The 27220-nt window shown below is 43.7% G+C and overlaps 1 protein-coding gene across 1 annotated transcript in view; it reads left to right on the forward strand.

Moving 5' to 3' along the window:
• Nucleotides 1-16737, forward strand: part of LOC139366553 (protocadherin Fat 2-like) — a 73530-nt gene extending 56793 nt beyond the window's left edge. Inside the window, exons 21-28 of the mRNA XM_071104173.1 lie at nucleotides 3607-3804; nucleotides 3982-4822; nucleotides 5550-5707; nucleotides 11983-12487; nucleotides 13054-13207; nucleotides 13662-13761; nucleotides 13910-14345; nucleotides 14915-16737. Coding sequence (XP_070960274.1) covers nucleotides 3607-3804; nucleotides 3982-4822; nucleotides 5550-5707; nucleotides 11983-12487; nucleotides 13054-13207; nucleotides 13662-13761; nucleotides 13910-14345; nucleotides 14915-15435 — 2913 coding nt within the window. The 3' untranslated portion in view covers nucleotides 15436-16737. The remainder of the gene's footprint in view (nucleotides 1-3606; nucleotides 3805-3981; nucleotides 4823-5549; nucleotides 5708-11982; nucleotides 12488-13053; nucleotides 13208-13661; nucleotides 13762-13909; nucleotides 14346-14914) is intronic.
• The last annotated feature ends 10483 nt before the right edge of the window (nucleotides 16738-27220 follow it).

The raw sequence follows: 27220 nt of genomic DNA on the forward strand, positions 1-27220 counted from the left end.
AGGACCATTCAACCCTACTCCTGACCTTCTCAGAACCATTCAACCCTACTCCTGACCTTCTCAGGACCATTCAACTCTACTCCTGAACTTCTCAGGACCATTCAACCCTACTCCTGACCTTCTCAGGGACATTCAACCTTACACCTGACCTTCTCAGGACTATTCAACTCTACTCCTGAACTTCTCAGGGCCATTCAGAGTCGTAAAGGGAGAAAGGGAGAGCAGTTTATTGGTCTTGTGATGGCTTGTAACCATATATAATAAAATATAATACAAATATAATGAAAATTGATGAATATAATAAACTACATTCATCAGTCTGACTCCATTACTATGTGACTAAACGCAACAGGCTCTGTGGATCTAGAGACTCTAGTCAAGGCCTTTCTTCCATCACCACTTAGTAGTGTGGATAATGAACATGGGTCTATCTTGTACCAAATATTAAGGGACTCGATTGTTCTTACTGTTTAACTCTGCATTGTTGGTTAAAGGGCTCATAACTAAGCATTTCACGGGAAAGTGTACACCTGTTGTATTCAGCACACGTGACAGGTAACATTTGAATTGAGATACAAATAACTAACCCTGGTGACCGATGTTCTAGCATTAATGTATTGAGGCAAGTAGATCAGGGATGTCAAGGTGGAACCAAGACATATGGTGTGTGTGTATAGTGTATATAACAACTACCAATAGACCTGCTAAATTATGAGCCTATAGTCATTCAAAAGACTTACTCTGTGAAACGAGGAATGCAATTTACCCAATTAAACAAATAGGATTTATTCATTATGAAAGGATGAAACACTCAAACAATGGCATGAAACACATGACACATTACAGAATACACTGAGTAAATAACTCTCGACTAAATAAGACTCAACGTGACTCACGTTAAAACTCAATAAGACTCACGTTCTCAAAATATGAGCAAATTCACTGTCCTTTTAACCAAATTCAAGCAGGAAGTTCACCCCCTAACCTGAATGAACATTTCGTAGCACTTTGCCAGTAAAAACAATAGGCAGGAACAACACATCCAGATTCTAATCTAATCAACTCAATTTAAATAATAGTAGCCCTTCCCTGTGTTTCTCCTCTTGAACTATCCGCCGTCCGACAAAACAGAATAACACCATTTCCCTGTAATAATAAATCCATAGCACTTACAGTACAATGAAACATATCCCAATTCATAGCTGTTTATGAACTCTTGAAACAATTAAAATACGACAATTGAATTCACATTCACTGTCGTCAGTGACCCCAGGACTTCCGTGGGAACATCTCATCCCAGAGACTGCAACAGTGTGAGATGCAAATGTACATCCATCCATCTGGACAATGCCATATTGAATTAACAAGCCACCTATCTCTGCCAACAGGGCACTCTGTTTCAGTGACCTGTTCCAGCAGTCCCAGCTGAAATATGTCTTCTGCATTTAACCCATCCCCTCTGAATCAGAGAGGTGCGGGGGGCTGCCACAATCAACATCCACGTCTTCGGCGCACAGTGGGTTAACTGCCTTGCTCAGGGGCAGAACGACTGACTTTTTACCTTGTCAGCTCCGGGATTCGATCCAGCAATACTTTTGGTTACTAGCCCAACGCTCTAACCACTAGGCTACCTAGAAGGCTAGGCTATCTGAAACCTGTGCTTGTTCTGCCAAATTGTAACACATTGATGTGAGCTCATCTGCTTTCATGTGCCGAATACAACAGGTGTAGACAAGCTCATACCAGCACTCAGTCAAGCACTGTAGCATTCATTCCAGGTGGAAACTTCCGGCACTCATTGGAAACTTTTGACATTTTTCAAGATACAGTGCCTTGCGAAAGTATTTGGCCCCCTTGAACTTTGCGACCTTTTGCCACATTTCAGGCTTCAAACATAAAGATATAAAACTGTATTTTTTTGTGAAGAATCAACAACAAGTGGGACACAATCATGAAGTGGAACGACATTTATTGGATATTTCAAACTTTTTTAACAAATCAAAAACTGAAAAATTGGGCGTGCAAAATTATTCAGCCCCCTTAAGTTAATACTTTGTAGCGCCACCTTTTGCTGCGATTACAGCTGTAAGTCGCTTGGGGTATGTCTCTATCAGTTTTGCACATCGAGAGACTGACATTTTTTCCCATTCCTCCTTGCAAAACAGCTCGAGCTCAGTGAGGTTGGATGGAGAGCATTTGTGAACAGCAGTTTTCAGTTCTTTCCACAGATTCTCGATTGGATTCAGGTCTGGACTTTGACTTGGCCATTCTAACACCTGGATATGTTTATTTTTGAACCATTCCATTGTAGATTTTGCTTTATGTTTTGGATCATTGTCTTGTTGGAAGACAAATCTCCGTCCCAGTCTCAGGTCTTTTGCAGACTCCATCAGGTTTTCTTCCAGAATGGTCCTGTATTTGGCTCCATCCATCTTCCCATCAATTTTAACCATCTTCCCTGTCTCTGCTGAAGAAAAGCAGGCCCAAACCATGATGCTGCCACCACCATGTTTGACAGTGGGGATGGTGTGTTCAAGGTGATGAGCTGTGTTGCTTTTACGCCAAACATAACGTCTTGCATTGTTGCCAAAAAGTTCAATTTTGGTTTCATCTGACCAGAGCACCTTCTTCCACATGTTTGGTGTGTCTCCCAGGTGGCTTGTGGCAAACTTTAAACAACACTTTTTATGGATATCTTTAAGAAATGGCCTTCTTCTTGCCACTCTTCCATAAAGGCCAGATTTGTGCAATATACGACTGATTGTTGTCCTATGGACAGAGTCTCCCACCTCAGCTGTAGATCTCTGCAGTTCATCCAGAGTGATCATGGGCCTCTTGGCTGCATCTCTGATCAGTCTTCTCCTTGTATGAGCTGAAAGTTTAGAGGGACGGCCAGGTCTTGGTAGATTTGTAGTGGTCTGATACTCCTTCCATTTCAATATTATCGCTTGCACAGTGCTCCTTGGGATGTTTAAAGCTTGGGAAATCTTTTTGTATCCAAATCCGGCTTTAAACTTCTTCACAACAGTATCTCGGACCTGCCTGGTGTGTTCCTTGTTCTTCATGATGCTCTCTGCGCTTTTAACGGACCTCTGAGACTATCACAGTGCAGGTGCATTTATACGGAGACTTGATTACACACAGGTGGATTGTATTTATCATCATTAGTCATTTAGGTCAACATTGGATCATTCAGAGATCCTCACTGAACTTCTGGAGAGAGTTTGCTGCACTGAAAGTAAAGGGGCTGAATAATTTTGCACGCCCAATTTTTCAGGTTTTGATTTTTTTTAAAGTTTGAAATATCCAATAAATGTCGTTCCACTTCATGATTGTGTCCCACTTGTTGTTGATTATTCACAAAAAAATACAGTTTTATATCTTTATGTTTGAAGCCTGAAATGCGGCAAAAGGTCGCAAAGTTCAAGGGGGCCGAATCGCAAGGCACTGTAAGATCACGATCAGCACGCTTTTGCAATGTAGTAAAATCATTAGAGTCTGTCTTGTTTTAGGCCCTTGTGGAACGAGGTGTCATGGAAGGCTTGACCTAGTTTGTATGATAGCATGACGACATAACTAACCATGGTACCGTATGTTCCTTGTCAGGAGGGCGAGGCCATCGGTAGCAGCATCCTCCAGCTTGTGGTCACAGACAGAGACACCCCTCACAATGGACCTCCCTTCACTTTTCACATCGCGTCTGGGAACGAGGACCGCCGCTTCCACGTAGACCAGGGAGGTCTGTTGTCCATCTCTGCCCCTCTGAAGAAGAAGATCAAGCCACAGCACCTACTGAAAATACAGGTGACGAATCTTCCTGTAATAAAACAGATCCCTGCAGGTTGTAATCTGTTTGTCTGACGTCTATACATGTCCACTGGTTATTTGGGATGTCGAAATGGAGTATACATTTATACCTACATAGTACTAGCAGATATTGATATTTGATCATGTGTGTTTCTATTCATGCCCTTACCTCAGGTGACAGACAGCGGACACCCTCCTCTCTCCTCCATCTGCGTGGTGAAGATCAACGTCACTGAGCAGAGCAAGTACCCTCCTTCTGTGATGCCCCTGGAAGTCTTCATCACCACCACAGGAGACACCTTCTCCAACCGAGTCATAGGCAAGCTCCATGCCTCCGACCAGGACCTGCACGACATCCTAAATTACAAGCTGATCTCGGAGTCTCCAGGTGGGGGAGACCCAGGGCCGAGCTCAGAACCCTCTGGAGGCCTCTCCAGGTTCTCTGTGGATTTGGTGGATGGGAAGATCTGGGCCGATGAAGACCTGAAACCTGGTCTCTACTCCCTCAATGTCAGCGTCTCCGATGGGAAGTTCAGCGTGTGGGCCGGGGTGAAGGTCCATGTATGGAAACCCACACAACAGGCCCTGGACGCTGGGCTCACTCTGCAGCTGGCTGGGCTTTCCCCGGAGGAGTTCCTGGGGGACCACTGGAGAGGCCTCCAGAGGAGCCTCAGCACGGCCCTGGGTATAACCAGGCAAGACCTCCACCTGGTGAGCCTACAGCAGCAACCCAACTCCCTGGTCCTGGAGGTTCTGCTGCTATGGAGGCCGCATGGTGGAAATGTAGAACCGTTACCAACCAACCGGCTGGCAGGGATCATCGCTGACATAGAAGACTCGTTGGGACTGAGTGTTCTCAAGGTGCATCATAATGGGTGTCTAGGGACAGAATGCCCTCGTAGAGGATGCAGGAACTCAGTCCAGATGAGAGGGGAGAGGCTGAGCCACTACGCCACAGCCAGGGCTGGCTTCATCACCCCACAACACACCTGGGAGAGTGTCTGCCCCTGCAACGGTAGGTGTAACTGAGGTGGTTTGGTAGCTAGACAAGGTTACTTATCAAGCTTGTATGAGATGTGCCTGAGACGTGAAGAATTGCAGAATTAGCTCACTAAGTCAATACCTAGGCTTTGGATTACTTGGCTAACACTTACTTTGAGCACACAGTAGACCTGGGATTGAACCCTATCAGTCAAATAGTCTCCTACCTTCTCTATGATCACAGTAGGAGCCTGAAGTCACCCCCTTCATGATCTAACTCACTTCACATTCAAATGGGGATTAGCTGGGTGCAGCTGGGAGCTAGGGGCCTCCAGGATAGTGCTAGTGATTATCTGCTTGTTGTGGGTCTTCTTAGTTACTGTTGTCCCCCTGGCAGACATATTTAGTGGAGGTATTCCGTTGAGGTTACCACCTCTTTAGTTAGACTGTTTTGGCTAAACCCAAAGCCTAAAAAAAAACAAATATCTCTAGGAAAGCGATGTGGAAGATCTGAGCCTGAAACAAAATACGTGAGGGGATTTTTTATTTGTATGATCTTTGAAAGATTCTCACATGAAAGTCTGTTTGATCAAGCAGATTTCATTATGAGAACACATTTGAGTGACTATTCCTAATTTGACGGACAGATAGTCATCCAAAATTAGTGTTTTTAAATATTAGTCACTACATGTTAATTAGACATGTTTTTGATGAAATAATACAAATTGCATTTAACATTTGCACCGTTTTTACAACTTCAGAGTCTGCTGTGAGTTTTGACGGGAAGGGCTATCTGAAATACCTGTATCAGACTGAGGCGGAGGAGAATCAGAACTTCCGTCTCTCTCTGCGCATCAAGACCTTCCAGCAACAAGGCGTTGTCATGAGTACCAATGCAACCAACTGGGGGAGCTTGAAGGTATTGTAAAGCTCACATGCATTCATTATTATCAGAGATGGAAAAAACACACGTCGTTATTTGCTTTTGCAGTATCTCGTAGCTCATTCAATCAGTTAAATTAGATTTACAGCCCATTTTACATCAGTGTTTTACAGTATCATGTATTGCACTACATTATTATCAGAGATCATAAAAGCATCATATTCCTTTTCCTTGGCAGTCCCTCCTGTACTGTAGCAGACATTCTAAATGCCTGATTGCATATCAGAGGGCTGTGATTATACGGAAGTGAACATTTCAGTGTGGATTCCTGGCTCAATCATACTGATCTCTTATCCTATTATTCCCTCTCTGCTGGCTTTGTCTGTGTCAGTTGATCAATGGGACTTTGAACTGATCCAACCACGTTGTGGTGAGGACTGTCTCTATCTTCATGTCCCCATTTCCATCAGTTCTTTCATAGCCTAGTCCCAGATCTGTGTGCTGCCTTGACAAACTCAATACTCTGAGTTGAAAAAAAAAAGGGCCATCACATCCTTCAGACACTTCTGGAATTGAAATTTAGTTCAAGACTGGGGGGGGGGGGGTGGGGGGGGGACTCCCCCTGGGCTGGCGGTTGAGCTAACATAGGCTAATGCGATTAGCATGAGGTTGTAAGTATCAAGAGCATTTCCCAGGACATAGACATATCTGATATTGGCAGAAAGCTTAAATTCTTGTTAATCTAACTGCACTGTCCAATTTACAGTAGCTATTACAGTGAAAGAATACCATGCTATTGTTTTAGGAGAGTACACAGTTATGAACTTGTATGTATTAATAAACCAATTAGGCACATTTGGGCTGCCTCGATACAAAATGTTGAACCATAATGGTTCATTGGATCAGTCTAAAACTTTGCACATACACTGCTGCCATCTAGTGGCCAAAATCTAAATTGCGCCTGGGCTGGACTAATACATTATGGCCATTCTCTTACATTTCAAAATTATGGTGCAAAAAAAAAAAAAAAAAAAAAAAACACATGATTTTTTTCACTTCACAGCGGCTTTGTCAGAAAATATTACACAATTGATGTGTTTCCCTTGAGAGTTAGGCTTCACCGCAACATATTCTTATCAATTCCCAAATCTCATCAATATTTTGACCCAAAATAAAAATGGGAGTAGTAGTCACATCCATCCTTTAGAAATTTCTGGAATGGAAATTCAGTTTAGGACCTACTCACCGATCACCGGCTAAAGGTTTTTCATGTATTCCTCACATTTTTTACACTAAATTGCTTTTTGAAGTGGAAATGATTTAGCCCATTTGAACAATAGCGCCCGTGACAAGCCTGTGGAGAAAGAGGAAAAGGTGACTTGTCGGTTAAAACCACTGTGAGTATAACAGAACTCATATGGCAGGCAAAAACCTGAGAAAAAATCCAACCAGGAAGTGGGAAATCTGAGGTTGGTCGATTTTCAACTCAGCCCCTATTGAAGTTACAGTGGGATATTGGTCATGTTGCACTTCCTAAGGCTTCCATGAGATGTCAACTGTCTTTAGAAACTTGTTTGAGGCTTCTACTATGAAGGGGGACTGAATGAGAGGGGAATGAGTCAGACATCTGCCAGCAGTCACACACTGGTCACGTGCATTTCACATGAGAGGTATCTTCCGTTCCTTTGCTTTTCTGAAGACAAAGGAATTCTCAAGTTGGAATATTATTGAAGACTTATGTTAAAACATCCTAAAGATTGATTCCATACATCGTTTGATATGTTTCTACGGACTGTAACAAAACTTTTTGACATTTCGTCTGCAACTTGTTTACCAAACACGCTAACAAAAGTAGCTATTTGGACATAAATGATGGACATTATCGAACAAATCAAACATTTATTTTGGAACTGGGATTCCTGGGACTGCATTCTGATGAAGATCATCAAAAGTAAGTGAATATTTATAATGTTATTTCTGACTTCTGTTGACTCCAACATGGCGGATATATGTATTTGTTTGTCTGAGCGCCGTACTCAGATTATTGCATGGTTTGCTTTTTCCGTAAAGCTTTTTAAAAACCGGACACAGCGGTTGCCTTAAGGAGAAGTGTATCTAAAGTTCCATGCATAATACTTGTATTTTCATCAACATTTATAATGAGTATTTCTGTAAATTGATGTGGCTCTCTGCAAAATCACTGGATGTTTTTGGATCTACTGAACATAACGCGCCAATGTATATTGAGATTTTTTTATATAAATATGAACTTTATCAAACAAAACATACATGTATTGTGTAACATGAAGTCCTATGAGTGTCATCTGATGAAGATCATCAAAGGTTAGTGATTCATTTTATCTCTATTTCTGCTTTTTGTGACTCCTCTCTTTGGCTGGAAAAATGGCTGTGTTTTTCTGTGGCTTGGCTCTGACCTAACATAATCGTTTGTGGTGCTTTCGCTGTAAAGCCTATTTGAAGTCGGACACTGTGGTGGGATTAACAACAAGATTACCTTTAAAATGGTATACGATACTTGTATGTTTGAGGAATTTTAATTATGAGATTTCTGTTGTTTTGAATTTGGCGCCCTGCACTTTCACTGGCTGTTGTCATATCGATCCCGTTAACGGGATTTCAGCCCTAAGAAGTTTTTAACAATAGTGACAGCTTGGATCTATTATTATCAAGGAGATGCATGCTAGAGAAGGAGAAGCATGCTAGAGAAGGAGAAGCATGCTAGAGAAGGAGAAGCATGCTAGAGAGACACTGTAAAGAAGCAGATAGTCTTAATGCTACTAGTCACAGTGGCTGTACAGGACACCCTCTGATCATAAACATCTCCCACGGGGAGCTAGTAGTGCACTACCCCATAGGGCTCTGGTAAAAAGTAGTGCACTACCCCATTAGGGGAGCTAGTAGTGCACTACCCCATTAGGGGAGCTAGTAGTGCACTAACCCATTAGGGCTCTGGTAAAAAGTAGTGCACTACCCCATTAGGGGAGCTAGTAGTGCACTACCCCATTAGGGAGCTGGCCCACCTCCAGGGTCCATAGAGCTCTGGGTCAACAGTAGTGCACTACCCCATTAGGGGAGCTAGCCCACCTCCAGGGCCCATAGAGCTCCGGTCAACAGTAGTGCACTACCCCATTAGGGGAGCTAGCCCACCTCCAGGTCCCATAGAGCTCCGGTCAACAGTAGTGCACTACCCCATTAGGGGAGCTAGCCCACCTCCAGGGCCCATAGAGCTCCGGTCAACAGTAGTGCACTACCCCATTAGGGGAGCTAGCCCACCTTCAGGGCCCATAGAGCTCCGGTCAACAGTAGTGCACTACCCCATTAGGGGAGCTAGCCCACCTCCAGGGCCCATAGAGCTCCGGTCAACAGTAGTGCACTACCCCATAGGGCCCTGGTAAAAAGTAGTGCACTAAATAGGGAATAGGGTTCCATTTGGGACGCAAGTGGTATACACACTGAACACAGTAATTCAATTTTCCCTGACTGGAGTTGGTCCATCTGGTAGCATCTGTATGTCAGGCAGTCTGAAGTATCGTAGCTCCTCTCACCAAAAACAAATTAGAGGGACGTGGATCCTTTTATTCCCACGTTAGCTCCATACTGAAGCATCAGCCGAATCAATTTTTTCACTTACGGCAGGTGCGATGTTTAACTTTCATGCCATGTAGATTTACATCATGGTAAACAAGTAGTTTAATTTGCTCCACTTGTATCGTTTAGAGCAAACTCGTGTGTTTATTTAAAGATATATATATATATATATATATATATTTATTTAACTAAGCAAGTCAGTTAAGCACACATTCTTAGATCAGAGAGTGAGAGGTATATTTAACATTATGATCTGTCCTGTGTGGCTTTGGTTTGGTACCAGAATTGGGTGGAATACATATGTGAAATTACTTTCAAATACTTTGCTGTGATTTTTTTACCCGGTAGGCCTACAACTGAACCAATGGAAAAGTCACAAAAGCAAAGCTAACTCTGAACTAAATCAAGCACTTCTCAAATACATGTACAGTATAACTGTTTGACATAGCTTATGTATTTGACTCCGGACAGGCCTGGTTGGTACAGGGTTAAGTTAGCGTGGTGAGTCAGTCAATACTGTAGCAGTATCAGCGGGGTGTGACATTTGACGGTGTTTGACACTACAATCGTACAATCCACTTCAACAAGTAGAGGACATTTCATTCCTGGGATAAGTTTCTTCTGGCGCACAGCTTCAGGATAGTCCTCTTTAACTAAGATGTACGTTCCTCTCAAATTCTTGTCTCTTTTCAGAACAGCTATCTTACATAACTGATGTCCTCTCTCAATGACTTACAGATTGTTCTCATCTTGCCGTTCTCCTGTTTAAACTCATCAAGCTGACCCTGGGAGAACTGCAAACTGTTCTTCAGGTCCTGGACCTCTCTGGTCAGACCGTCCATTCTTTTATTAGGTGACTCCACCAGTATTTGGACAAAACACTTGAAGCTATTTTCTTGTTGTTGTAACAACTGTTTGTAGAACTATTTTTGTTAGTTTGAAAGATCCTTCATCTGTGTTAAAGAGACACCACTGTCCTCAACGGTACTCCCACCGGCTTTGGTCTTTGTTATGGTAGCAACGTAGGCTTTGCTGTTGCTCCGCGCAGTTCCAGGCAGGGCAGGTCGCAGGCCAGATGGAAACAGCAACAAACACCAGGGATTCAAACAGTCACACTCCGGGAGACAATCTGTGGTACTAGCCTCAAGGGCTGTGGGCTATGTACAAGTTGCTAAGGAAACCTGGCTAGCTCGATAGCTAGCTAAAGTTAGTTAGAAGCTAGGCTAGCATCTGTGCCAACGAGGGAACAATGAGCTACTTCTCTGGAGCAAAATAGACTTGCTATTGTTCCTTGACATTGTACATTGATCTTCCCACACCTTAATGTGATGTTATATATTATCAATGTTTTTTGACAATGCATGCCACCGGAACTGTTGGAGATAATGTCGGGTTGTAAGAGCTGAGATGATGATAATGTCAGGTTGGAACAGCTTAGATGGTGATAATGTCGATTTGGACCAGTTGAGCTGGTGATAATGTCGGGTTGGAACAGCTGAGATGGTGATAATGTTGTGTTGCATAAGCTGAGATGGTGATAATGTTGTGTTGCATAAGCTGAGATGGTGATAATGTTGTGCTGGAACAGCTGAGATGGTGATAATGTTGGGTTGGAACAGCTGAGATGGTGATAATGTTGTGTTGGAACAGCTGCAATGGTGATAATGTTGTTTTGGATGATGCCGTGGATGGTCTTGATGTTTGAAATGACCTAACAAGCTGCCTGTCTTCATAAACTACAGGCCAATAAATAAAGCAACCGCTAAAATCAAATGTGGTGTTCAACAGGGATAGAGTCTTGGACCTCTATTATTTCCAGTTTATACTAATGATCTGACTAATGTATCAAACTACAATTTAAAAATTGGATGTAATAAATGTCTCACTAGTCACTTTAAGCAATGCCACTTTATATAATGTTTACATACCCTACATTACTCATCTCATATGTATATACTGTACTCTATACCATCTACTGCATCTTGCCTATGCCGTTCGGCCATCGCTCATCCATTTATTTTTATGAACATATTCTTATTAATTCCTTTACACTTGTGTGTATAAGGTAGTTGTTGTGAAATTGTTAGGTTATATTACTTGTTAGATATTACTGCACGGTCGGAACTAGAAGCACAAGCATTTCGCTACACTCACATTAACATCTGCTAACCAGGTGTATGTGACCAATAAAAATGTATTTGGTTTGATTTGATGGATGTGTTGTTCTCTTCCACTGTTTCTACTTCAGACTGGTGGGGACTCTGATGAATAAAAGTTTACCAACAGTGAACACTGTTATATTATCTTTCACAGCTGATGGACAGTTGTATCAGTGTGTATAGAAGCAGAGTTCTACAATCTTCCACAGCTGATGGACAGTTGTATCAGTGTGTATATAAGCAGAGTTCGACAATCTTCTGATGGGCAGGACGTTTGGTATTTTCCATTTTATAAGGATCCCCATTAGCTGTTGAAAAAGCAGTAGCTACTCTTCCTGGGGTCCCACACAAACCCTGAAACATGACATAATACAGAACATTAATAGACAAGAACAGATCAAGAACAACCTTTTTTAAAGATTCATGTAAAGTAAAGTTGATGTTCATGTAAAGTATATACTGTCTTAGGTGTGTCTACAGTGTTAGGATGAGCCGTGTTCTGTACGTTTGTGCTTATGTGTTCTCTTCTGCTGTCTTCCACAGCTGATAGGTGGAGAGTTGAGGTTCATGTACCTCTGTGGCAACACGCTCCCCGGTTCCCTGCGTGTCCACGCAGCCCCAGCGGTGTCGGACGGACGGTGGCACCACGTCCTTCTGGAGGTCAACAGCACCATCCTCAGACTCACCCTGGACCACGTTTACTCAGCCCAGGTTGTCCTCTCTGAACCCTGCCATCTGATGCAGCCCCATGGGACTCTGATCTTCGCTGGCTCCCCTAGTCCTGGTTCTTCTCCCACCACCACCACCACCACCTCTACAGAGACCCAGGCCAGGGCCCAGACACAGGCACATGGCTTGGTGGGCTGCCTGGAGGGTATGGAGCTGAATGGAGAGCCTATCAGGACAGAGGAGGATAAGGAGTGGAATGGGCCTGGGAGGAGGAGGGTGTTTGGGGTCTACCAGTGCTGTGTCAACCAGGTCAGGATGAACAGCTGTGACAGTAACCCCTGTCTGAATGGAGGAATCTGTGAGGAGGAATCAAGTGGAGGTCAGTTTCTTAACCTTGGCATACTGTATCACTCCCCAATAGTGTCAACCTCTACAAACAACACAAATAGCATACTGTACGCCTCTACCCACAATATTCAAGGTAGCAACAAAGCCTACAGGTTTAGAGAAAACATACCTGTTGTTTATGGATATTAATTCTGAGATGTAACTACACTTACGGCATATTGTCTAGTATCCCTTCAACAACATCTGATTAGTCCATCTGTGAGGGTGGACATTCAATCACCACTATGAAAATAGATTGTTGAACAAACTAGTGTTTGAACAGATTGGAGGAGTCATCTAGTTTATAAAATAGTATCATACTTGTTCTACAAGGAAGTTGAAACTAGAGTAGTGAGGTGCAAACTGAATAACCAGACCTCACGACAACTGGATGGAACCAAACTGTCTACCCTGTATTCCACTTTTTGAAAGAGTTGTTATCCTATCCTTCCTTAGAATCCCTCGGATGTTCCTGAGGGAGTAAGAGAACTGTCATGGTGTTCTAGAACTTCAGTAGGCTGATCTCTCTTCCTGTTTATATGTTGGTTTACCCTCAAGGCTTCCACTGCAGCTGTCCAGAGTCATCCCATGGCCCTCGCTGTGAGCTGGACAGCAACCCCTGTGCCTCCCAGCCCTGTGCCCACGGTGGGGTGTGTGTGCCAAAGAGTCAAGGTTACATCTGCAACTGCCAACTCAATATGGCTGGAAACAGGTATATCTATCTCTCACATAGCTATCCCTCCCATCCCTACAGCCTTGGTATAAACACAATGTTAGTTTTTCCCCCCCCACACTTTACTCTGATGACGTCAATAAATCAACTTCATTTACAATGGAATTAGTGTTCACATGTCAAGGACAAAAAGGCCCATACACTATTATGCTTCTAATACCACATTTTATTAAATGACAAATAGTGTTCACATTTCTCTCATCTTTAAGACCTTTCTACCTACCAAGTAGTACAGTTGTTCTGATTCTTTTTGGTTAGTCATGGAAAATGTTACCCATGGTATGCTCCCCTAGTTTCATTGGCTCGGGGGATGATTAAGCCTAATTCTGTGGTTTGTCCTCTTTCCTTCCTTGGAAAAGGAACTAAAAGCAAAATGCCTCATTTTTGTTCTCTGCAAGATAATGGACAATAAAGTATTCTTCTTCTTCTTTAGGTGTCAGAGCCTTATCGACAGATGCTCTCCCAACCCGTGTCAAGGAGGGTATGACTGTACCTTCTCTGGGGGCTCCATCCACTGCAACGCCCTGCCCCAGGTATTGTACCAAGCTAAACTACAGTATTTTAAACTACAGTGATTTTAGTAGGTGAAGTTAGGGTGAAGTAGGGTGAAGTTGCCCTAGACCAGTGGTCCGGCCCTGACTAAATCTAACCAAAAGGTGTCCCATCTTCTCATCAATACAGCTGTCTGCCGGGCTGGGCTACATCGAGATCGTGGAGATCTGCGCCAGCCTGACAGGGGTTTTCTTCCTGGTCGGTGTTTTTATCTGTGTCCGTAAACGCTACGTCCAACAGAAGAAGAAGAAGCCTCTCTGTGTTCAGGACTCCAACGGTTACTTCCAACCCAGTCTGGCCAAATCCATGATGGCCAACACTCCAGAGATAGAGATGAGCACGCTGATAGGTTCTGGTAACGACCTGGATAACAGTCCCTTCAGATCTCTGAAGCCTCGCAGCCAGATGGACCTGGGGCTGGGGTCCCAGGTAAGCCTAAGGGCCGGGAAGCAGAAGCCTCAGGGGCCCGTGGTGTGTAGTGTGGCCCCCAACCTCCCTCCTACACCTTCATCCATCTCTGACAATGAGTCCATCAGGAAACACCACTGGGATCAGGACTATGAAGGTGAGTTCAATTAATAATTAGAGTAGATAATAGCTGTCTGAGTTTTTAATTTATTGATGACTGTGGTAGTAGCTTACCCGACATGCCGTGCCGGTCATCACTTTATTCAAATAAATAAGTGACAGCATTTAATTGACTTGACAGATGAGCCACCCAAAAGGACAAGTGTCTGAAGGTGAATGATCTGGAGAGGAGGACATAACAAAGCATTATTCATATTATACTCCTTCTCACTTTGTCCTTCAGATCAAAACAATGGAGGTTACTCATCCATACATGAATGTAATCCACTATCAGTTTTGATACATACAGAGCTTGTGGCTGTGAGCAATAGTCTGGTCAGGCAGGCATTTCCTGCAGAGGATAAGTTACTAAGGTGTTGGATTTGAATAGGTTTTTCCATCACTCAGCGGTTAGAATACCTTACCTACTGTATAACGAGTTTAAGGACTTTTATAACGAAAAGGACACTTTTAACATTGGTGTGAAAATCATCTGAAAACAAAGACGTTTTTACTGAAGGACTATGGTGAATGATAATGTATTATTCTCTTCTCCCTGCCGTTCAGTCTACCCTGCTGATCCTGACTACTACGGTCGACCCAACCCTGCGGTCCAAGAGTACCCCCAGGTCCAGGAGTTTCCCCAGTTCGACATTGTGGAGGACACCTACGGCTCAGTGACCGCATCAAAAGACTCACGTAGAAACTCTCGCTACAGCGGATTCCCGTTTCCCCTGGAGCGCTCTGACCGCCGCGCTCCCTTACCCCCCTGTTATAGTAACCAGAACCTGGATGACTTCCTGGGGCCTGACGGTCTTCCCTTACCCAGCTCCCAGTGCCCCAACGAGTACACTGCCATCAGTTACTATCCGACGCAACATGCACAGAGCGTGGACAATGTGTCGTCAGGCTACCGGCGCCTCAGCATGCGCCTCAGCGTTGCCATGCCGTCCTACGCTGAGTGTAACTCTCCTCCTCCTCTCCCTGCAACACAACAGGCTGGGCATGCAGGACGGAACTCTCGCTGCTACAACGGGTCTGACGTGGTGGGGAGCGACTACGGAAGCTGTGAGGAGGTCATGTTTTAGAATGTTTTAGAGTGTTCTAGTCTAGAACCCAGTGGAACTAAGTGAGAGTTGCAGATACAGTGCTCTCTAACAGAGGTCTCTTTAAGGGAGAAACTGCAGCGTTCTATGAAAGATTTGAGTCTTGAACATTCTATGATGTGAATTAATTAAATTCTCTCCAGTCAATTCTTAGAATGTCTCCATAGAATGTGATTCTAAGTGGACTTGACATTCGGTAGAGTAAATGTAAGAGACCCTCACATTTTCTTCCTCAGGGTTAAACAGTATTACGGGATGTTTATCTGAAACTATCACAACAAGGTCTCGCAAAAAAAGATGTGCTGTACTAAACGCTGCAGCAATATCAAACGCTCACTCATCTAGACCCCTCTCTGAAGGAGAGAGACTGGTTTTGTATAAAACCCAATTCCTATCAAGAATGAATATGTCTACATGTCGTGCAGAAAATAGCTACATTTCGTACAATAATAACCATATAACCAAAACGATGTTGCATACGTATGTATGACCTCACCATTCAGTACAGTATGTATGTAGTCATATGGATTGCGTCTGAAATGGCACCCTGTTCCCTATAGGCCCTGGTCAAAAGGAGGGCACTACATAGGGAATAGGGTACGATTTGAGACGTAGACATAAGTGACAAAATAATGAAGGGGACTGGATCCTAACAGTAAGAAGAAATCCATCTTTAAATGAATAAATGGATCATAAATATACATAAATATGACGTGTGTTTGTCATCAAACAGATTGTCTGTTCAATATAACTTTTATCACTGATATGGCCAATTGTGTAAATAGTGCATAGTGTGGAAGTACCCCCCCCCCCCCCCAAAAAAAAAAATGTTTTTATCGGAGTTGTAAAGGTTGGTGGTATTCTTTTGTAATAAGTACTTTGATGCCCCCCCCCCCCCACCAGGTTGGTGGTATTCTTTTGTAATAAGTACTTTGATGCCCCCCCCCCCACCAGGTTGGTGGTATTCTTTTGTAATAAGTATTTTGAGTCCGAACACGTCAATGGTATCTAATCTGGAAAACCAGGGAATTATGGGAAAATTACTGAATTCAAAGTTATCATGATACCCCAATGTGTTTATACGTGCTGTGTATGTGTGTGCTAGTCCAATGAGTTCACATGAATGTGATTTTGTGTGTATTATTTTTGTATCAATGTGAGGTGTATGAACCCCATGTTTTGAAGTTGTTTCTCTGTGAGAGATTTTAAGTCGTATTGCCAATTTGTTTTCAGCACTGGAAAGACGCCATGAATAAAATATGATCTTATATTATTAACAAAGTATATGTTGTCAGTATTTATTGTAATACTTGTATGTGTAACGCACTGAGGCTGCTGGATTGACGTCTATAACGGCTATAACATGTACATGCAATACCAGCGGTGACCACAAGGAGACACAATTTGATCACATTGGTAGAATTAAACTCCCTTGCCATTTACACACGTCTCATTTTATAAAACAATTTCCCTTTGTGAAGACCAGATATTTTTCCAACATTAAGCCTACTCAGAGTAACAGCTCCATGGTGATGTCACTCTCTAGGAAAATGCATGACATCGTTTAGATAGTTGACTGATGATTGAGATGTCTCCCATGTTCTGTACAAGGGACAAGGGGGGGGGGGGGGGGGCTCATAAGTTAATACTTCTCATCAGACATGTCTGTGGATCCTGGCTACTAAACTAATGGATGTACATCATGAGAAAAGGGTCAGAGAGAGAAAGATGAACAAAGATTATTAAGAGAGAGATAGATGTGCACTACCCGGGGAGTGAATGAGTTGTGAGTCAGCTCCAACTGAAGCAGTAGAAATCAAATCAAATTTATTTATATAGCCCTTTGTACATCAGCTGATATCTCAAAGTGCTGTACAGAAACCCAGCCTAAAACCCCAAACAGCAAGCAATGCAGGTGTAGAAGCACGGTGGCTAGGAAAAACTCCCTAGAAAGGCCAAAACCTAGGAAGAAACCTAGAGAGGAACCAGGCTATGTGGGGTGGCCAGTCCCCTTCTGGCTGTGCCGGGTGGAGATTATAACAGAACATGGCCAAGATGTTCAAATGTTCATAAATGACCAGCATGGTCGAATAATAATAAGGTAGAACAGTTGAAACTGGAGCAGCAGCACGGCCAGGTGGACTGGGGACAGCAAGGAGTCATCATGTCAGGTAGTCCTGGGGCATGGTCCTAGGGCTCAGGTCCTCAGAGAGAGAGAAAGAAAGAAGGAGAGAATTAGAGAACGCACACTTAGATTCACACAGGACACCGATTAGGACAGGAGAAGTACTCCAGATATAACAAACTGACCCCAGCCCCCCGACACATAAACTACTGCAGCATAAATACTGGAGGCTGAGACAGGAGGGGTCAGGAGACACTGTGGCCCCATCCGAGGACACCCCCGGACAGGGCCAAACAGGAAGGATATAACCCCACCCACTTTGCCAAAGCACAGCCCCCACACCACTAGAGGGATATCTTCAACAACCAACTTACCATCCTGAGACAAGGCTGAGTATAGCCCACAAAGATCTCCGCCATGGCACAACCCAAGGGGGGGCGCCAACCCAGACAGGATGACCACATCAGTGAATCAACTCACTCAGGTGACGCACCGCATCCATCTCATCACCAGCCTTAGCCTTGTCAGTTGCACCAACCAGTCAGATGAATGCTCTTATGACATTCTGATGAGTATTCATTTCCTACCTAAGGGCTGTAGGATTTCCTTAGTGAGCATGCATAGATAAGGGTGTCCCCATGATTAAGGCTAGGTCATTCAGAATCAAGACATCACTCCACTTCACCTTCTCTCTACTGCAGACTGAAACACGCTGCATAGCCTGTGTTACAGATGGTATGTTCATTACGCATTACAGAATCAAACAACGCATACCAGCCTGGTCTCAAGAACGAGACGTAACATAGTAAAGTGACAACCAAATGAGTATGATGTGTTACATTTGGTATGGTTACATAAAATCAGAAGGTTACTTAAGGTATAAAATGAAAGTAGGGTGGTTGGAAAGGGGTGGGCATATATAACGTAAACGTCAGGCAACCCAAAGGTTTCGTGTTTGAATCTTATCACGGACAACTTGAGCATGGTAGCTAATTATCCACCTTGCAACTAATTACTACTTAGCATGCTAACTAACCATTCCCTTAACCCTTTAACCTAACTCCTAACCCTAACCCTTAGCCTAGCTAACGTTGGCTACAACAAATTGGAATTCATAATATATATGTTAAGCAAATTCATAACATATCGTACAAATTGTAATTAGTAACATATCATACGAAATAGATGGGCACCCACAAATGAATACATACCATATGAAACATAACATATCATACTAAATCAGGGCGGCAGGTAGCCCAGTGGTTAGAGCATTGGGCCAGTAACAGAAAGGTTGCTAGAGCGAATCCCCGAGCTAAAAAGGTACAACTCTGTCGTTCTGCCCCTGAACAAGGCAGTTAACCCACTGTTCCCCTGAACAAGGCAGTTAACCCACTGTTCCCCTAAACAAGGCCCACTGTTCCGAGGCCGTCATTGTAAATAAGAATTTGTTCTTAACTGACATGCCTAGTTAAAAACAAAAATGGAGTGTCCAGGATTGACATTTACTATGTTACGTCTACCCCTGAGTCTAGGTTGCGCATACAGAACTAAATAACCAACGGCCCTCTTTATCTCACACACACATGTAAGTGTGATAAATCCCAATTACCTACTGTCCAGTCTGTCCATAGTGATTACAGTGAGAGGTATCCCTACTGTCCAGTCTGTCCATAGTGATTACAGTGAGAGGTATCCCTACTGTCCAGTCTGTCCATAGTGATTACAGTGAGAGGTATCCCTACTGTCCAGTCTGTCCATAGTGATTACAGTGAGAGGTATCTCTACTGTCCAGTCTGTCTATAGTGATTACAGTGAGAGGTATCTCTACTGTCCAGTCTGTCCATAGTGATTACAGCGAGAGGTATCTCTACTGTCTGTCCATAGTGATTACAGCGAGAGGTATCTCTACTGTCTGTCCATAGTGATTACAGTGAGAGGTATCTCTACTGTCCAATCTGTCCATAGTGATTACAGCGAGAGGTATCCCTACTGTCCAGTCTGTCCATAGTGATTACAGTGAGAGGTATCCCTACTGTCCAGTCTGTCTATAGTGATTACAGTGAGAGGTATCCCTACTGTCCAGTCTGTCTATAGTGATTACAGCGAGAGGTATCCCTACTGTCCAGTCTGTCCATAGTGATTACAGTGAGAGGTATCCCTACTGTCCAGTCTGTCTATAGTGATTACAGCGAGAGGTATCTCTACTGTCCAGTCTGTCCATAGTGATTACAGTGAGAGGTATCCCTACTGTCCAGTCTGTCCATAGTGATTACAGTGAGAGGTATCCCTACTGTCCAGTCTGTCCATAGTGATTACAGTGAGAGGTATCCCTACTGTCCAGTCTGTCCATAGTGATTACAGTGAGAGGTATCCCTACTGTCCAGTCTGTCTATAGTGATTACAGCGAGAGGTATCCCTACTGTCCAGTCTGTCCATAGTGATTACAGTGACAGGTATCCCTACTGTCCAGTCTGTCCATAGTGATTACAGCGAGAGGTATCTCTACTGTCCAGTCTGTCCATAGTGATTACAGTGAGAGGTATCCCTACTGTCCAGTCTGTCTATAGTGATTACAGCGAGAGGTATCTCTACTGTCCAGTCTGTCCATAGTGATTACAGCGAGAGGTATTTTGGTTTGTGTCCTAGCACTATGTGTCCTCTCATCTAAGGCTACAGGGGGAAAGATCTCTGCACAGTGCCCTCAAGCTGGGCGTTTACCCGTTCACATACCACAACGTTGGCTTGATTGCTTTCCACCAGTCTACGCATGTGAAAGGACATGAAGCTGTCTCAGTGTGACAGGGACTACACTGGAATATTTATGACTCTAGCATGGACTGGGAACACAAATCGAGCCAAGCATTTCTAACACAACGGTCCATTTTGTTCCTCGAGGCCACCATTAATAGCTAAATAATTATCATTTTGCCCACATGTGCGTATCCTCAAGCCCAGAGCTACTGGGCTAAAGATGGACCACCAAACCATCTGGCATTCACCAGAATAGCCCTATGGCCATTCTGTCTCTGCTCTAGCATGTGGACCTGGATGCCATGACCTGTGAAAGGTGACAGTAGAGAGTGATGTATGTGTAAATACTAGCGGAAGGTCAAGGGTTATGGGTCAACAACTTACTTCATTATTAGGTCAAGTGGCATCACCAGATAAACAAAACACTCCAGGGATAGCTTAGGTCTGCAACCCAAATGGCACCCTATTCCCTACACAGTGAACTACTTTTGAGCAAAGGGTGCCATTTGGGATGCATGTTTGATTACACCAGGGGTTACACCAGGGCAGCATCATTTACAAGGACATACAGGGGATTTTCAAGTAATGCGTGAACAAAGTAAATTGTAAATGAGCTGGTGTGCACTGTAAAGAGAGGGATGTATACAGTATACACACCCTACCTACCTGCCTGCCTGCCTGGACACATCCAAGGATTCAGATGTATTGATGAATGCCTGCAGTAACTGCACTGGTTAAAGTGTCATAACTACACTGAACAAAAATATAAAATATACATTTCAAAGATTTTTACTGAGCTACAATTCATATAAGGAAATCAGTTAATTGAAACAAGTTCATTAGAACCCTAATGTATGGATTTTACATGACTGGGAATACAGATATGCATCTGTTTGTCACAGATACGTAAAAAAAAAAAGCAGAGATCAGAAAACCAGTCAGTATTTGGTGTGCACCATTTACCTCATTCAGCACGACACATCTCCTTCACATAGAGCTGACCAGGTTGTTGATTGTGGCCTGTGAAATGGTGTCCCACTCATCTTCAATGGCTGTGAAATGGTGTCCCACTCATCTTCAATGGCTGTGAAATGGTGTCCCACTCATCTTCAATGGCTGTGAAATGGTGTCCCACTCATCTTCAATGGCTGTGAAATGGTGTCCCACTCATCTTCAATGGCTGTGAAATGGTGTCCCACTCATCTTCAATGGCTGTGAAATGGTGTCCCACTCATCTTCAATGGCTGTGAAATGGTGTCCCACTCATCTTCAATGGCTGTGAAATGGTGTCCCACTCATCTTCAATGGCTGTGAAATGGTGTCCCACTCATCTTCAATGGCTGTGAAATGGTGTCCCACTCATCTTCAATGGCTGTGAAATGGTGTCCCACTCATCTTCAATGGCTGTGAAATGGTGTCCCACTCATCTTCAATGGCTGTGCGAAGTTTCTGGATTTTGGCGGGAACTGCAACACGTTGTCATACATGTGGATCCAGAGCATCAGGATCGTCAAGGTCTCTCTGTGCATTCACATTGCCATCGCTAAAATGCAATTGTGTTCGTTGTCTGTAGACTATACCTGGCCATACTATAACCCCACCGCCACCATGGGGCACAATGTTGACATCAGCAAACCGCTCACCCACACAACGTCATACACGTGGTCTGCGGTTGTGATGTCGTTGAGGCGTACTGCCAAATTCTCTAAAACGACATCGAGGCGGCCTATGGTAAAAAAAAAAAAAACTTTTCTTCAAGTGCAGTCGCAAAAACCATCAAGCGCTATGTTGAAACTGGCTGTCATGAGGACCGCCACAGGAAAGGAAGACCCAGAGTTCTCTGCTGCAGAGCATAAGTTAATTAGAGTTACCAGCCTCAGGAATTGCAGCCCAAATAGATTCTTCACAGAGTAACAGACAGGTCTCAACATCAGCTGTTCAGAGGAGACTGTTAATCAGGCCTTCATGGTTGAATTGCTGCAAAGAGACCACTACTAAAGGACACCAATAATAAGAAGAGACTTGCTAAAATAATACAAGGAGTACCAGTACCGAGTCAACGTGTGGGGGTACGAGGTGGTTGAGGTAATACCTAGACTTTATACAAGGAGTACCAGTACCGAGTCAACGTGTGGGGGTACGAGGTGGTTGAGGTAATACCTAGACTTTATACAAGGAGTACCAGTACCGAGTCAACGTGTGGGGGTACGAGGTGGTTGAGGTAATACCTAGACTTTATACAAGGAGTACCAGTACCGAGTCAACGTGTGGGGGTACGAGGTGGTTGAGGTAATACCTAGACTTTATACAAGGAGTACCAGTACCGAGTCAACGTGTGGGGGTACGAGGTGGTTGAGGTAATACCTAGACTTTATACAAGGAGTACCAGTACCGAGTCAACGTGTGGGGGTACGAGGTGGTTGAGGTAATACCTAGACTTTATACAAGGAGTACCAGTACCGAGTCAACGTGTGGGGGTACGAGGTGGTTGAGGTAACACCTAGACTTTATACAAGGAGTACCAGTACCGAGTCAACGTGTGGGGGTACGAGGTGGTTGAGGTAACACCTAGACTTTATACAAGGAGTACCAGTACCGAGTCAACGTGTCGGGGTACGAGGTGGTTGAGGTAATACCTAGACTTTATACAAGGAGTACCAGTACCGAGTCAACGTGTGGGGGTACGAGGTGGTTGAGGTAACACCTAGACTTTATACAAGGAGTACCAGTACCGAGTCAACGTGTGGGGGTACGAGGTGGTTGAGGTAATACCTAGACTTTATACAAGGAGTACCAGTACCGAGTCAACGTGTCGGGGTACGAGGTGGTTGAGGTAATACCTAGACTTTATACAAGGAGTACCAGTACCGAGTCAACGTGTCGGGGTACGAGGTAGTTGAGGTAACACCTAGACTTTATACAAGGAGTACCAGTACCGAGTCAACGTGTGGGGGTACGAGGTAGTTGAGGTAATACCTAGACTTTATACAAGGAGTACCAGTACCGAGTCAACGTGTCGGGGTACGAGGTAGTTGAGGTAATACCTAGACTTTATACAAGGAGTACCAGTACCGAGTCAACGTGTGGGGGTACGAGGTAGTTGAGGTAATACCTAGACTTTATACAAGGAGTACCAGTACCGAGTCAACGTGTGGGGGTACGAGGTGGTTGAGGTAATACCTAGACTTTATACAAGGAGTACCAGTACCGAGTCAACGTGTCGGGGTACGAGGTGGTTGAGGTAATACCTAGCCTTTATACAAGGAGTACCAGTACCGAGTCAACGTGTGGGGGTACGAGGTAGTTGAGGTAATACCTAGACTTTATACAAGGAGTACCAGTACCGAGTCAACGTGTGGGGGTACGAGGTGGTTGAGGTAATACCTAGACTTTATACAAGGAGTACCAGTACCGAGTCAACGTGTGGGGGTACGAGGTGGTTGAGGTAATACCTAGACTTTATACAAGGAGTACCAGTACCGAGTCAACGTGTGGGGGTACGAGGTAGTTGAGGTAATACCTAGACTTTATACAAGGAGTACCAGTACCGAGTCAACGTGTCGGGGTACGAGGTAGTTGAGGTAATACCTAGACTTTATACAAGGAGTACCAGTACCGAGTCAACGTGTGGGGGTACGAGGTGGTTGAGGTAATACCTAGACTTTATACAAGGAGTACCAGTACCGAGTCAACGTGTGGGGGTACGAGGTGGTTGAGGTAATACCTAGACTTTATACAAGGAGTACCAGTACCGAGTCAACGTGTGGGGGTACGAGGTGGTTGAGGTAACATGAGATAAAAGTGACTAGGCAGTCAGGATAGATAAAAACACAGTAGCAGCAGTGTATGTGAAGAGTGTAAAAGTGTGTCTGTGTGTCTGTGGGTTTAGTGTGTGAGCGTATGTAGTGTGTGTGTGCGTGTGTCGGTGTAGTATGTGCAAGTGTGTGGGTAGAGTTCAGTAAGAGTGCATGAGTGTCAATGTAAATAGTTTGGGTGACCATTTGATGAACTGTTCAGTAGTATTATGACTTGGGGGGGTAGAAGCTGTTCAGGAGCCTTTTGGTCCTCGACTTGGCGTTCTGGTATCGCTTGCCGTGCGGTAGCAGAGAGAACAGTTTATGACTTGGGTGGCCAGAGTCTTTCAAAAGTTTTAGGGCCTTCCTCTGACACCGCCTGGTATAGAGGTTCTTGATGGTAGAGAGCTCGGCCCCAGTGATGTACTGGGTCGTACGCACTACCCTCTGTGAAAAATATGATGATTATGACAAAATGCCAGTTTGCTGTCATGTGCTTTTTTTAAATGGAAAAAAACCTGATATATACTGTACAACGGCCGTGTTCGAGAGAATCAAATCTATGATGCATTGTGGGTAAATGGTGACTGATCTACAAAATAATAGGCCGTGTTCGAGACCATCAAAATCTTGATGTATCATGGTTCAATTGTAACTGACTGATTTACAAATAATTAACTGATCTGCAAATCACCTTGCATCATAAATAACTATTCTGTCTCGACACGCCTTTCAAGTTGGCTGCAATGTGAAACGTACCCATAATGAAGTAGCCAGTTGTATACGATGCAAAATGTGTCATTCCGTCTGTTTTTCTGCCTACTTGAACGGCTAATAGCTCAGATACACGTGAAAACATGAAATGACCCCGGGAATCGATAGAACATTGCTCAGACTTGCACAAATACAATATAACATTTTTTTTTTTAAATGGGTGAATGTTTTCTTTCAGTGTAGAGCAGGGATCATCAAAGGGGGCCAGGAACATACAGTTGAAAGTGAGAAGTTTACATACACTTAGGTTGGAGTCATTAAAACTTGTTTTTCAGCCACTCCCCAAATTTCTTGTTAACAAACTATAGTTTTGGCAAGTCGGTTAGGACATCTACTTTGTGCATGACAAGTAATTTTTCCAACAATTGTTTACAGACAGATTATTTCACTGTATCACAATTCCAGTGGGTCAGAAGTTTACATACACTAAGTTGACTGTGCCTTTAAACAGCTTGGAAAATTCCAGAAAATGTCATGGCTTTGGAAGCTTCTGATAGGCTAATTGACATCATTTGAGTCAGTTGGAGGTGTACCTGTGGATGTATTTCAAGGACCACCTTTGAACTCAGTGCCTCTTTGCTTGACATCATGGGAAAATCAAAAGAAATCAGCCAAGACCTCGGAAACAAAATTGTAGACCACCACAAGTCTGATTCATCCTTGGGAGCAATTTCCAAACGCCTGAAGGTACCACGTTCATCTGTACAAACAATAGTACACAAGTATAAACACCAAGGGACCACGCTCAGGAAGGAGACGCCTTCTGTCGCCTAGAGATGAACGTACTTTAGTGCGAAAAGTGCAAATCAATCCCAGAACAACAGCAAAGGACCTTGTGAAGATGCTGGAGGAAACAGGTACAAAAGTATCTATATCCACAGTAAAACAAGTCCTATATCGACATTTCCTGAAAGGCCCCTCAGCAAGGAAGAAGCCACTGCTCAAGCCAGACTAGTTTGCAACTGCACATTTTTTTGAAAAATGTCTTCTGGTCTGATGAAACAAAAATAGAAATGTTTGGCCATAATGACTATCGTTATGTTTGGAGGAAAAAGGGGGAGGCTTGCAAGCCAAAGTACACCATCCCAATCGTGAAGCACGAGGGTTGCAGCATCATGTTGTGGGGGTGCTTTGCTGCAGAAGGGACTGGTGCACTTCACAAAATAGATGGCAGCATGAGGATGGAAAATTATGTGGATATATTGAAGCAACATCTCAAGACATCAGTCAGGAAGTTAAGCTTGAACACAAATGGGTCTTCCAAATGGACAATGACCCAACTTTTGGAAGCATACTTCCAAAGTTGTGGCAAAATGGCTTAAAAACAGAGTCAAGGTACTGGAGTGGCCATCACAAAGCCCTGACCTCAATCCCACAGAGAAATTGTGGGCAGAACTGAAAAAGCATGTGCGAGTAAGGAGGCCTACAAACCTGACTCAGTTACACCAGCTCTGCCAGGAGGAATGGGTCAAAATTCACCCAACTTATTGTGGGTAGCGTGTGGAAGGCTACCAGAAACTTTTGACTCAAGTTAAACAATTTAAAGGCAATGCCACCAAATACTAATTGAGTGTATGTAAACTTCTGACCCACTGGGAATGTGATGAAATAAATAAAAGCTGAAATAAATCATTCTCTCTACTATTATTCTGACATTTCACATTCTTAAAATAAAGTGGTGATCCTAACTGACCTAAGACAATTTTTACTAGGATTAAATGTATTTGGCTAAGGTGTATGTAAACTTCCGACTTCAACTGTAATTACAAAATAATTTGTAGACTGCAAATTGACCGCAAGAAGCCCAAACACGTTTGACTAAAACAAAATAATTTCAAACTTACATTTGTATACAATCACGTATCGCTCTATTATGCATGGGAATACTTGAACACATTTCTTCAAAATAACGTGGAGACGATTTCCAACAAGGAAAAAGTAAAAAAATAAAAGTAACATTTTTGCTCCGAAAACTTTGGGGGCCAAATAAAACCACCTGCCAGTTGGGGAACCCTGGTGGGAACCCTGGTGGGAACACTGGGGGAACCCTGGGGGGGAACACTGGGTGGAACACTGGGTGAACCCTGGTGGGAACCCTGAGGGGAACACTAGGGGGAACCCTGGTGGGAACCCTGGTGTAGCTCCTATAGAGAAGTTAAAGACGTCACCCCAAACCACTCTCTCCATGGCACTCAACAGCTCAGTAAAAACAGGACAATTAAACAGAAAGCATACAAGGAAGTCCAAACAACTTAAGTGGAGAGCATTTCAGATAGTGGAGAGCATTTCAGATAGCGGAGAGCATTTCAGATAGCGGAGAGCA

Source organism: Oncorhynchus clarkii, chromosome 14 (assembly GCF_045791955.1).
Source record: "Oncorhynchus clarkii lewisi isolate Uvic-CL-2024 chromosome 14, UVic_Ocla_1.0, whole genome shotgun sequence".
In the NCBI taxonomy this organism is placed as follows: Eukaryota; Metazoa; Chordata; class Actinopteri; order Salmoniformes; family Salmonidae; genus Oncorhynchus; species Oncorhynchus clarkii.